The 13,348-nt window shown below is 29.4% G+C and overlaps 1 protein-coding gene across 1 annotated transcript; it reads left to right on the top strand.

Annotated features, from left to right (window-relative positions):
* The first annotated feature begins 6,547 nt into the window (after nucleotides 1-6,547).
* Nucleotides 6,548-9,063, top strand: LOC133699155 (F-box protein At1g10780-like). Its single transcript, XM_062122312.1, has 4 exons — nucleotides 6,548-6,854; nucleotides 7,349-8,091; nucleotides 8,248-8,528; nucleotides 8,641-9,063. Exons 2-4 carry the CDS (start codon nucleotides 7,350-7,352, stop codon nucleotides 8,875-8,877), a joined length of 1,260 nt encoding a protein of 419 aa, XP_061978296.1. The 5' UTR covers nucleotides 6,548-6,854; nucleotide 7,349; the 3' UTR covers nucleotides 8,878-9,063.
* The last annotated feature ends 4,285 nt before the right edge of the window (nucleotides 9,064-13,348 follow it).

The raw sequence follows: 13,348 nt of genomic DNA, 5'->3' as shown, positions 1-13,348 counted from the left end.
GAGTATTGAACACATTTAATTCAAGAATTAAGGAGAAAATCAAGTGAGGAAAAGGGAGCAGAGAGAAAACTCATGACATTAAGAGGAAAAAGGAGGACTAGAAAACTTCGACTGGTTAACATTCAAAGTTCATATCATGATTGGATAAGACATTATAAACTCGATTGTATAAATTTAAGTAAAGATTGACAAAATTTATGTGAAATTCTTAAATTTTAAATTAAGGTTTTTAAATGTTAAATTGGGGAAAAGTAAAATTGTGAAAATGTGATGTTCTTGGAATTGAATATGATGTAAATGACTCTAAATAAAACATAATTAAAGAAGAAAAATTGGGTGTTTATGGTTAAAGTACAGCTAGCCATTTAATTGAGGGTGGGGGTGAGGGGATGAGAACTTTTAGAACCAAAATTAATGTTTGTTAGTTATGTGTATTTAGTATGTGGAACATATGTTGATTAGGATTGAAATTAATTTAATAATGTTGTTTAGTTGTAGTTGAATTTTCAATATAACTTGGAAAAAGACCATGAGAAATTGATGAAATAAATAATTTATTGTTATGTGTTGGTTGGTTGAAATAAATAATTTGTGATTAGTTATGAGGATAATTAGTTAAATGATAGTTTGGTTACTTATATTGAAAAAAATATATTTGAAAGTGTTGATAATGAGTGGATTCTATAATATTTTTAATATATGAAGTATCGAGAGATCAATTGTGAATTATAAGAAAAAATAGAATTTTATGATTTTTGAATTTTTTTAAATCTTAATTAATTTAGTTATATACTTATATTATTTTACCCCTACTAAAGTATGATCTTAAACCCGTCCCTGAAGGAAGGTAAAAGTAGTTAAATAATATGATAGAGAGGAGAATTTATTATTAACAAAAGGAGAAAAGTTAACCAAGGAAAAAGAAATGAGAAATTATGGAATTTTATGAATAAATGTGTAATTGGATGTGATGGATTTAAATAGAGTTTTTGTATGTCGGATGAAAATGAAAAGATTATGTGTGATTAGAATTTAAACACTTTGGATAATAAGGATATGAATTAATGTTGTAAAATCTTGTTTATTCAGGAGAACTCGTGAGAGCAAGATCTCAGGCTGGTGGAGCAGGACCCTTTCAAGAAATAGATAGATGTTACCATGTCACCTTACTTTTTAGAATTTATTACAAAGTTTTATTTCAAATATTTTGTTTATTGGATGTGTATTAATTGTTGGAAATGAAAAATCAAGAAAGAAATAATATTTGAAGTATTGGTAATTTGAAAAGGGTTACTGGATTTATTGGCATTCGTAAAGGAATTGCTGGATTGTTGATAATCAAAAAGATTTTCAGATTTATTGACATCTATGAGAGGATAGCTGGATTGTCGAATTTATTGATATTCGTGAAGGGATAGTTGGATTATTAACAATTGAATGAATTGTCGAATTTATTGGTATCCATGAGAGGATAGCTGAAATTATATCAATTAGAAGGGATTATTGTTGAGATGTGATAATTAATGGAATTACAAAGCAAATGATAAATAAAGAAAAGAATTAAGAAATTCTTAACTTGATTAGTTATTCTCAGAATTGAAAAATTAATGATATCAATGATAGTTTTGATGTCGTTATTAACTGAACTTGATTAGTCATTTCTGAAATTAGAAGACCAATGATATCAATTATAGTTATTGATATCAACATTAACTGAACTTGATTAGTCATTTCTGAAAAATAAAAGACTAATAATATCAATGATAATCATTGATATCGACATTAATTGAACTTAATTAGTCGTTCCATAAATGGAAGGCTGATGATATCAATAATAGACATGTTCTAATTGAATCATATTCCAAGTAATGATTATAAATATCAATTTGGAATTGATATTGGAAGGCTAATGTTCTACATCTTTTGTTCATATAAACTAGGCATAATATTTACATTTTGAGTTGTAATATTATTTTGTTTTAGCATGTAAACATAAATGCTCATCTTTTATTGTTGTAGTTACTTGAACAAAATGTTCTTTAATATTTATGTATGTTAAGTTTTATATTGAATTCTTAAGGATTGAAATTATTGCTTGCATATATATATATATATATATATATATATATATATATATCATTTGTTTTTTTATTTGGGAAAATAATTGAGATTGTTACATGTTTTTTTAGGGTTAATAGGATCTCGCAATGACATTAGTATTCTAGAACAATCTCTTCTTTTTTTTTTGAATTAGCAAAAGAACGTGGTCCATGTGTTAAACATTTATTAAATGGTCATAACTATACGATAGGAAATTAAACAAAAGAAAATAAAAAAATTTTCTTTGCTGCAACTTAAGAGTTTGCAAGGAAGGATATAGAGCGAGCTTTTGGTGTGCTCCAAGCACGGTTTGTCATAATTCATGAACCAACATGTTGTTGGCATTCAGAAATACTTGATGATATTTTGAATGCATGCATTATAATGCATCATGTAATAATTCAAAATGAGCAAGATATTGATGAGATTGACTTCAATTATAAATCAAATGATCATATTCTAGTTATATCAACTTCTTATAAGAATACACATGAATTATTTAAATTCACTCAAACATATCTTTATATTAGAGATAGATGAACTCATTTACAACTTGAGACCTTTAAGCATTTATGGCAAAAACATGGTGGAGAATAGAAAGTAATGTCTATTTTTTTCATAATTAGATATAGGGGTGTTCAAAAAAACCGATCAATTGATTAAACCGAGAAAACATTAACCGAAAAAACCGAACCGATAAAAAACCGAATAAACCGATTAAAAAAAACTGACCGGTTCGGTTCGATTCTGGTTTAAAAAAGCTCAAACTGATTGAACCGGACTAAACTGAACTGGTTTAATTAAATCTAAAAAAAAGGTATAAAAAGAAAATCTTAACCCTAAAACTAAATACCCTAACCCTCACAGCCGCTCCACTTCTTTTCCCCTTTCCCCCTTCCTTTTCCCATAACCCTAATAGCCGCCCCCCTCCCTTTCCCCCTTCCCCCTCTCCCTTTCCCCCTTCCTTTTCCTGTAACCCTTACAGCCGCCACCCTCCCTTTCCCCCTTTCTTTTTCCTTAACCTTTCCAGTCGCCCCTCCTTTTCCCCCTTCCTTTTCCCCTAACCCTTCATGATCTCAATTTTCAAGGCTTCAAGGGAACATGAATCATCTTGAAAGGTCAAATATGAACTTCTGGTTCAGGTAGATGGTGTAAACAATAGTCTCACTTGTGAAGATGACCATCAGAAAATAGTGATGGTTTTGGCAGCTACAAACTTTTCTTGGGACATAGATGAGGCACAAAGATTGTTTCATTGTCTTCTTGTAAATATTTTTGAGATTTTTTTGCTTTTTGGAAGTCTTAGATTCATCCTAAATGGCAATCTATCCAAGATGTAGTACAACATCTCGTTTCTCCATTGGCACAAAACCTAGATTAAAGTATACAACTGCAGCAACAAAAATGCTTCGATTTTTCTGGTTTTGGATGCTAAAAACCGACCCAAACCGAACAAAACTGGTTCGGTTTGAACCGGTTCTCGGTTCAGTTCGGGTTATATTAACAAGAACTATTATTTTTTGCTTTGGTTGAGTTTTTGGGTTAAAACCGGACTGTGAACACCCTAATTAGATATGTTAAAGATTTCTTTAATGAAACATAAAGTTAGCTTATGATTTCATGTCAAGATAAGTAGCTCAATAACATAGTTAGTACTACTATAAAAATACAACATGAAGAAAAAATTGACAATAAAAAAAAGATAGAAAGTTCAGCACTAATGAAAATTAGAAAGCTCATAGTCATTGACAATGCATATCTTACGTGTTTTTTTATTTTAAATTAATATTTTTGTTGTGTTTTCAGATCATTTTGATATGCTGATGTCAAAAATTATTTTAAAAAATAAAAAATATATTATTTTTTTGTATTTCCGAGCGAAAAATATTTTGAAAAGTAATCATTATCACACTCTCAAACAACCCTCTGTATGTTTGGGAGTATGGTTATGATTGCTTTTCAAAGTGTTTTTCATGCCGAAATGTATCAAAATGATGTTTTTTTATTTTAAAAAAATTATTTTTTAGATCAGCGTATCAAAACGATTTAAAACATATAAAAAATTAATTTTTTTAAAAAACACGGGTTAGTTCACATTTTCAAATGCTACCTTAACGGCTATGCATTTCTATCTTTTGGGATCAAAGCTCATGCTACAAAGCACCACATTATCATACAATCACAAACCCCTCCTTTTACAAAAGGTGGAGCTAGGCTTGAGCAAGGCTATAATGGAACGCCAAAAACATTCCATAAGATGATGATGTGGGTTCATATTGGCTTGGGAGTTTTAGGCAGATTAGCGAGGCAGTTGGTGTAACTCAAGTAAAGTTGTTTATTTTTATGTTTTAAAAATATTTTAATTTTTTATTTTAAATTAATATATTTTGATATTTTTATTTGATATGCTGATTTTAAAAATAATTTTTAAAACATAAAAAAATTATTTTAATGCATTTTCAAATAAAAAACACTTTAAAAAATAACCACAGTGACAGAAACACAACTAAACCAAAGATTTTATAAGCAATATCTGAAAATATTCGGACAATTATGCACAGTTAATTAAATCTTTTTGAGGTTGTAAGGATTCTATGAGGTTCAAAATCATTGAACAACTAAAATAACAAGAACCCACAGATTTAAAACAAGAAAAAAAAATCCATACATAGTGAGTGAATGCCAAAAACGTTAATGACTTTTTAGCTAATAGAGAGTTTATTATTTTTATCAATTTTTTTTTATGAAATTTGATATTTTATAAAGAAACATATATGTGCCTCTCATAATTTATTTAATCAAAATATAAATGAAATTGTAGGGAAAATGGTATCAATCATATCAAAATTAATGTAGTTCTTTTTCACACAACAAATACTACTACATTACATTAATTGTCTCCACTTCCAAAGCATCTTATATGTGTGTTTGCTATCGTCGGTCCATCTTATGGATTGCTTCATTTCTTTATCATCTAAAAGTAATTCAATTTCTTTTATGTAATTTAGTTTGAGAAAATCAAATTTCACTACAATCATATGGCAGCTTCTATTCATGTAAGACCTTGTTTGGGTATGAGGCCATGCTGTGCTTTTGCCAAAAAAAAAATGATTTCTTCTTGCTTTGAATTTATTTTTTGGTGTTATTGAATTATGTGCTGGTGTTAAAAATAAATTTAAAAAAATAAAAAAAATTATCTTAATATATTTCTAAGCAAAAAGTATTTTGAAAAACAACCGCTATCATAATATTAAATGTTACCTAAAAAAAAACCAATTATAACTTTATTAATACATTGATCACATTAAAACCTTCAATCTTAATCAAAAGAACAAATAATTCTTGTCATGTTGTGTGTTTGATTCAAGAAATGCCAACTTATATATAAAGTTATTAAATTCAATACAGTCCAAGAATTGAGTCATGGGTTGAGCGGGCGGGTTAACTCCGGTTAATCTAAAATAATATTATTTCATAATTTTTTTAAAAAAATAAGATGATGTCATTGATATTTTTTAAAAATCAAACTGAATTTTGACCGAGTCACGAGTTAATTCATCAATTAACTAAATTTGAATAAATCAACTTTTATTTAATTTAATTTAAAAATCAATGATAAACAAGTTATCTAATTCACCTACAAAGCTAAACCAATTTTTATATTTTATGCCTACTTATGTTAAAGTCTAGCGTATATTATTTGTGGTTTTGTTGTAATTAATAGAAGTTTTAAATGAGTGAATACACTAAATACGTTAAAGTCAAAATTTATTCAACGTTAACTCAAGGTTTGGACTAGTCATGTGTAGCAGCTGAGGTAGCCATAACGGTCAAAAAATTCAAATTTTTGAAAAATTTCACCTAATTTATTATTGAGTACGTGGCGGATCCTACACTTGTGAGTGTGACAGCGCTCATCTTATACGTTCTTTGTTTTTTATAGAATATCATATTGTAAATCCATGAATCAGCCCTAGATTTTATTTACCTATTTTTTTTTAAATAAACCTTTCATATTAATATTAATATAATTATAATGTATTCAGATAATTTTATTAAATTTATTTAAGTATCTAATTTAATGTTTTAACCCGATAAATCAAGGACGTTAATAAACTTATTTAACACCAATTCTTTGGAACTTTAAACTTGTGGATTGATATATTCAACCGATTTATTAAATTTGTTAGAATACTAATAGTTTTGTTTTTGTAATTTTAAAAAGATTTAATTTTTTTATTTAAATTAAGTTTTTTAGTGTTTTTAGATATTTTTAATGTATTAAAATCAAAAATAAATTTTAAAAATAAAAAATATTTTTTTAATATATATTTTTAAATAAAAAAAAAATTTAAAAACTACTATTAGAACCCTAAACAAACTCTAACACTAAGATTATAAATAGGTGATGACTCTAACACTGAGATTATAAATATGTGATGATTGATTTAAAATAATGTACAGAAAAGAAGAAAAAGAGCAGGAGAGGAGCGAGAGCAAGGCGGCGGCAGCACCCACTTTCAGCTTTTCAAAATTTGAAAAACCCTCAAATGGCAACAACCTTCCTTCCTTCCATGTATAAGCGCGCTCTAATAAGAAAGTAGACATACATCTTCTTTTTTCTTTTTTTTTGGAAATACCTCCCTCTCCCTGCTCTATCAAGTATCAACAAAGGAAAAAAAAGAGCTCTCTCAGCTCTCTCTCTCTCGTCCTATAGGCAGTATCTTCTTCTCTTTCAAATCCCGTCATTCAAAGTAAGCAATTTGTTTCTGGGTATAATTTGTATGCGAATTTATTTGTAGAATTGTCTGAAATTCTTTAAAAAATTCAAAATGTCACCTGGGTTCGTCTTAAAAATGTTGATTCCCATCTGGGTTCTTGAAATTTTTATGCTGCCTTTTGGATTCTCTCTTTGTTTCTTGTTCTTCTCTTAAATTCATTTAATTTGGGAACTTACAAGCAAATGTGCTAAACGGGAGATTTTTTTAACCAAATTAAGGATTTTTTTTTTAACAATTTAGGAGCAGCCCACTTTTAATCTTCGTTGAGAATTCATTTTTAATTTATGAATTAGCAAAGAACTCAAGAGAAATTAGAAGGGGATGTTCTTTATCTCTTAATTATCAAATTGAAAGTAGTAAATAATTATCTTATTAAGTATTAAGCTTTGTAAAGAAAGTTTTGAAATTTAGATTTTGCATGTAATATTATTGTTTGACCAAAACATGTTTGATTGATGTCCTCACAGAATGGAATCTCTCCCCGATGCGCTTGTTCAATGCATTTTCTCGCACATGAACAATGCCAAGGATGTGGCCATCTGTAATTGTGTCTCGAAGCGATGGAAAGAGTCTTTGCCTTTTATCAAAAGCCTCTTCTTCCCCAGGAACTCTTTTGATAACCACGATGGCAGAGACCATCCGGATACCATTGTATGCAAGATGATATCATCGATTGTTAAATTAGAAGAGCTTGTCGTGTACAGCCCATTTTCGAGCGCAGGCCTAGCCTCGTGGCTACAGCTTGTGAGCTCATCGCTCAAACATCTTGAGCTTAGATTGGACAATCTCGCTGAATACCAGAGCTGCATCGAGAGCCCATCGAAACTGGATTGCATTAGCGCTGCAAAGAATTTGGAGTCTTTAAAGCTTTGGGGCGTCCTGATGGTAAAATCTCCCAAGTGGGATGCCTTTCCAAAACTTCAAAGCCTTGAAATTGTTGGTGCTAGATTGGAAGATCCCGCTTTGACTGCTGCCCTTCAGGCATGTCCGAATTTGAAAAACTTGTTGCTCCTTGGGTGTGAAGGGGTTAGATCAGTTTCGCTTGAGTTGCTGAATTTGGAGCAATGTAAGCTGGACTTTTATGGTGGGGGTAATTATTCACTTACCTTGACCTCCCCTAAAATCGAATTCCTCGAGGTTCAAGGTTGTAGTTGGATCAGTGTTCGTGAGACCACTCGCTTGAAGAATCTTTCAATTTCAAATAATGCTGGTAATATTTTGATTTTCAACTCAGTTATTTGTGCAACAAGTTTGAAATGCTATCTACACCTCTAATTTTATATTGCCCTTTTTGCCGGTAGAACCCACCTGATGATTGGTTTTGATATGGTGTAATTCGTTTTTCCCCCCTTGTAATTTGTTGCAGGGAGAGTATACATGGTAGATTTTGGAAAACTGGCGGCTCTGGAGTTCCTGTCTATCAGGGGAGTCCAATGGTGTTGGAATGCAATAAGTAAAATGCTTCATTTGGCAAGCGAGGTGAAGCATCTATACATGAAGGTTGAATTTACCGGGGACTTTGATAACCTGCAACCCTTTCCGGAGATTGACTTCGTTGATTTTTTTAATAGCCATCCTAAGCTGCAAAAATTCGATATCCATGGAGCCATGTTTGCTGCTCTCTGTCAAAAGAACAGCCTGAAAAATGTGCGTTAGAAAACCCACAATGAATTGACAAATCTATACCTTAGCTTTAATACTGTAGTGAAACTTCAAGATTGCACACATTAACAGAGCTCTACACTTTTTTGCTTTGCAGGTGCAATCTGGGTTTGTGATTCCTTGTCTAGAGGAGGTGGTGATAACAGTCAGATCGCCATTAAACGCGGAGCAGAAGATAAGCACCCTCGAGTCGCTCTTGAAGTATGGAAAGGCTATGAAATCAATGGCAATAAGGATTCTTCGGATGAGGAGCAGCCATAGCAGTGCAGATGATTTCTTCGACGAGATTTGCAGGTTTCAGCGCATGAATCATAAAATTGTTCGAATAGAATAGAGACTCTTGGTCGAGTCACTCTCTTTTTTATGCTGCTGATTAGATCCACACTGTCCCTTTGGTTCACTAAAACTTTAATCATTCTTCAACTATTTGATTCACAAATTCTCCAATTTTTAACTTGAATATTGACAAATTGTTGTATTTCATAACTTTTTTCTTCGAAGTAAGCACGTTGATTTTGCATTCCATGGTTAATTAGAGCTCTATTGTCTGTGTTCCAACTGAAAAATCCGGCATGCTTGCAGAGCACAGCTGAATTGTTGAAAGCTAGTCAAGATGAAACACGAATTTTAAGGTTCAAAATTTCTTGTAGAAATTGTGATCGAAACCCACTGCACAAGTCATTTACCAGTAAATTACCGACAAAATTTCTAAGCAAAATGGTGGCCTTTGATTCGCACACTTTTCTTCAAATGAAAGAAAATCGTTTATAACTGTTCCATGTATATATTTTCTTGTCTGCCGCCTTGTTTTCAATATCATCATCTCTTTTTTAATTTTACCTTTTCCAAGTGCCATTACTAAAACCAATAAAAAAATTGAGATCAGTTTAGCTATTTATATAAATAGTAAATCAAATTAATATATTATTTTTAGATTTTATAATAGTAAATAAAAAAGTGAGGTCTGTTTTTTTATTTTTTAAAAATCATTTTTGATATTAGCACATCAAAACGATCCAAAAAGTACAAACCACACTTAATTTTAGCAAAAAAAAAATTCAATTTTTTTGAGAACGCAGCCGCATTCGCGTTCCCAAACGCTGCCTAAATCATGAGTTTTGCGTGGTTTTTAACTTCAGAGGCATTAGTTGAGGTGTATATAAGTTGATCTGGATATTCATATTAATCTAAAAAAAAATTATGAGTTGATCAAATAAATTATTCAAATTTAACTAATTTATTTTCAATTTGATTAAAAAAAATTTGACTCGAGTTAAATTATATATTACTGAATTACGAGGGTAACTTGTCAAATAGGATTAAATTTAATAATTATAGTTTAATCCAAGTAAACAATGACGTTTGTTTTTCAAGCTCATAATAGGTTTAAATGTTATGATCAAGTGCCATTACTAAAACAAATAAAAAAAAAGTGAGATGGTTTAACTATTTATATAAATAGTAAATTCAATTAATATATTATTTTTAGCTTTTATAATAAAGTTATGTCTTGGCTTAGCTGATTGAACTTTGAAGCATGCGGGATGAGCCAAAAATTGTGGGTTCGACGCCACTCCAAATAGCAAGGCTACCAAAGGCCTGTGTTCCAAGTTTCTCAGGTCAATTCATGAGTATGGCGTACCAATTTTGATTTTCAAAATAACATTATTTTGGATAAAAATTTAAAATCAAATTCTTTAAAGTTGTCTTGGTTGAGTTTAGTATGTCAATTAAATCACGAGTTTATCAAATAAGTTATTCAAATTTGATTGATTTACTTCTACTTGGTTCAAAAAAAATGGCTTGAGTTAAATTTTGTGTTGATAAATTACCAGATTAACTTGTCATATAAAATCAAGTTTTATTAATCCAAGTAGGTTTTTTATTGGAAGGTGATATGATTGAATGACTCTAATTTTTTACTTGTGGGAGCAATCCGTAGAGTAATTTTCTTTATGTGTCTTAATTAATAACTATATATATATATATATATATATATAAAGTACATCACATGAGGGAGGAATAAAGCATGTTTTTGGAGTAAACTACCTAATTAAATAAAATAAAACAAAATTTATTCTAGATAAAACTAGATAGATGGTTCACACTAAGCTGAGAGTAAAGTAAAGTTTTTCTTAACATGAGAAAATAAATTTAGATGATGATAACTCGAGTCAAGCTGAGTTAGCTTGACTAACCCTTGATATAATATAACAAATCAAGAAAACTCCATAAAAAAAAAAATAAAGTTTAAGGCTCAATAACCTACATATTAAAAGATAAAATTAAAAAATATATATAAAAAAATCATCGAAGAAAAAAACAAAACTCAACCTAGGCTCACTTAACAACGCACTACCCGTGATATGAGATCAAGCTACACAAACATATTTTTTTAAAAAAAAAATAAAGACAAAAGGACCAAAGTTAAATCAATAGAAGAGAACATCAAAAAAAATTAACATACCAGATTTAACTAAACTAACCCGTGACTCGGCCCAACCCCTATATAAAGAAAAGTAGAAAAAAATTATAAAATTTAAGGCTCAATAGTCTAATATCAAAAAATAATATTGTTTTTTTTATAAAAAAAACTTGAGTCAATTCAGGTTAACTCGCAACTCATAATATATAGTCGTGATAAAAAAAATAATTTTAAAAAAAAATGTAGAAGAAAAGATTGAAGAAAATAAAAAGAAATGTAAAAAAAAAAAACTGAGTCAACCCAGCTATTTCTCAAAACCAGTGACTCGGTTTATAAGATCGAAATCATCCTATAAAAGGCAAACACTAAAAAATCACTAAGAAAAATCCCTAATCTTTTAGAATTAAAAAATAAAACAAATAGTAATAAAAATAATAAGAACAAAATCTGACATAAAAATAAAATGAAAGAAAACAATGAAAATTAAAATAAATTAAGAAAGGGATAAAAAAACAACAAACAGAAGAAAGATGACCATAATTGAATAAAAAAATAAATGAAATAAAATTATGAAGGATTAAATTAAGAAATAAATAAATCAAGAAAATGATAAAAACCAAAAAAAATAGCAATGACCACATTGGATACAAAAATTAAATGAAATATAATGTCCAAGAATGAAATTGAAAAATAAATAAAGTTCAGAAAGCATTAAAATCAAAACAAGTAGTAATAAAAAAATAAAAACCAAAATTGATTGAAACACAACTAGAAAACATTTAATTTTTTAAAGAACTGACATGAATTTCTAGGTATAGAAAGAAAAGAGAGAGGAAAAGAAAAAAGGTTAATCAAATATCCCTTATGAACATGCACCCCACCACCATTAAGAGAATGACCTGCCACTTATAACATCGTTGGTGACAACAACATTTAACCACCAAGAGGAGTCGTGCGCACCACCCAAACACTCAAGTGCATTTCACTTGTTAGTGCGTGCACGCATCACCCACTTTTAAAAAATATATATTTTTATACATAATCAAACACTCAATTGCTTCCTATCCTATTACATAATCACAAAATAATCATGTTAAAAAGACCTAAGTGCCCTAAAATATATGTTCCATTATTTTTTTATTTTAAGAGCAATATGGTCCCTTTACTGAGCATTAAAGACGATAAAGACCTCTCCAGTTTTAATTTTTTTTTTTTTTTACTTTTAAGAGTATTTAAATCATTACACACATTGTTCATTAAAAATACAAAAAGATGTATTCCTATTAAAAACGATAATGACTAATGAATCTCATTTAAAGTATTTTCCTACCCTTAAGGCCACGTTGATACGAATTAAGTCAGGTTCGAATTTGACCTTAAAATGTTTTCTAACCAGTTTTACGAGATTGAACATATCTTTCAAACTGTATATCGAATTGAGCTGAAATTTTATAGGAAGATACTAGACACATGGAACTATATTGTGTTAAATTTTCAGGTTATATGGAGTTTAGGAACAAATTACTTCAGATAATCGGAGTTATTAGATAAACCTTGTCAAATATGTCAGATTACACCTTCATGTATTATTTGGGATATATCTAGAGCTATTGGTGAAATATTTATGCAATTCAAGTTGGGTTGAAAACTAAACATCTCATGCTTTCTAACCATAAATGATAGGCTTAGTAATTCATCCAGAAGAAAAAGAGCAACGTGTTTGAAGTCACGACTAAAATCTACTAAAAAAGTGCGAAAATTAGAGATTCGAGCTACATGGAAGAATTTTAACATAAGACTATGTTTTTATTATCTTATTTTATTTATTTAATATTGAATAATTATTTTTAATTTGAGTTTGTTCCAGTCCATCTAGGCCCTTTAGCTTGTAACCCAAAAGAAGTTTATTCTGATTAGTTAGAAAAGACAACAATATTTTATATATATATATATATATATATATATATATATATATATATATATATATATATATATATATTGAGCTACAAATTTGGATAGCAAGTTGAAGAATAAACATGAATTTTCCTTTTGTTTGTTTGTGGCAAAACAACATTTTTTTATATGAACAAATCATACATTGACTTATCAAATATTAACTTGCATCACAGCATCATTTCCATACTTAAGAGTTCTTAGATGCAAGGTTATCTATGAATCCAGTCTTTTTCAAATACATTTAGTTCTTGGGTAAACAGTTACCTCTTGATTAAGGTTCTATCAAATTTGATTTTCAGCTTTCCGGGTTTTTATCTATTTTGTTAAGGGTTACTTAACCACATGATTAAGAGGTCCACATCATAAGTTAATTGAGTTTTTCTCCTAAATGTAAAATAATAATTTTATCATACGAATCTATAGT

This window comes from Populus nigra, chromosome 1, assembly GCF_951802175.1.
Source record: "Populus nigra chromosome 1, ddPopNigr1.1, whole genome shotgun sequence".
Classification (NCBI taxonomy): domain Eukaryota; kingdom Viridiplantae; phylum Streptophyta; class Magnoliopsida; order Malpighiales; family Salicaceae; genus Populus; species Populus nigra.
The sequence above is the reverse complement of the archived record's forward strand: the minus strand, read 5'-3'. Positions and strand labels throughout refer to the sequence as shown.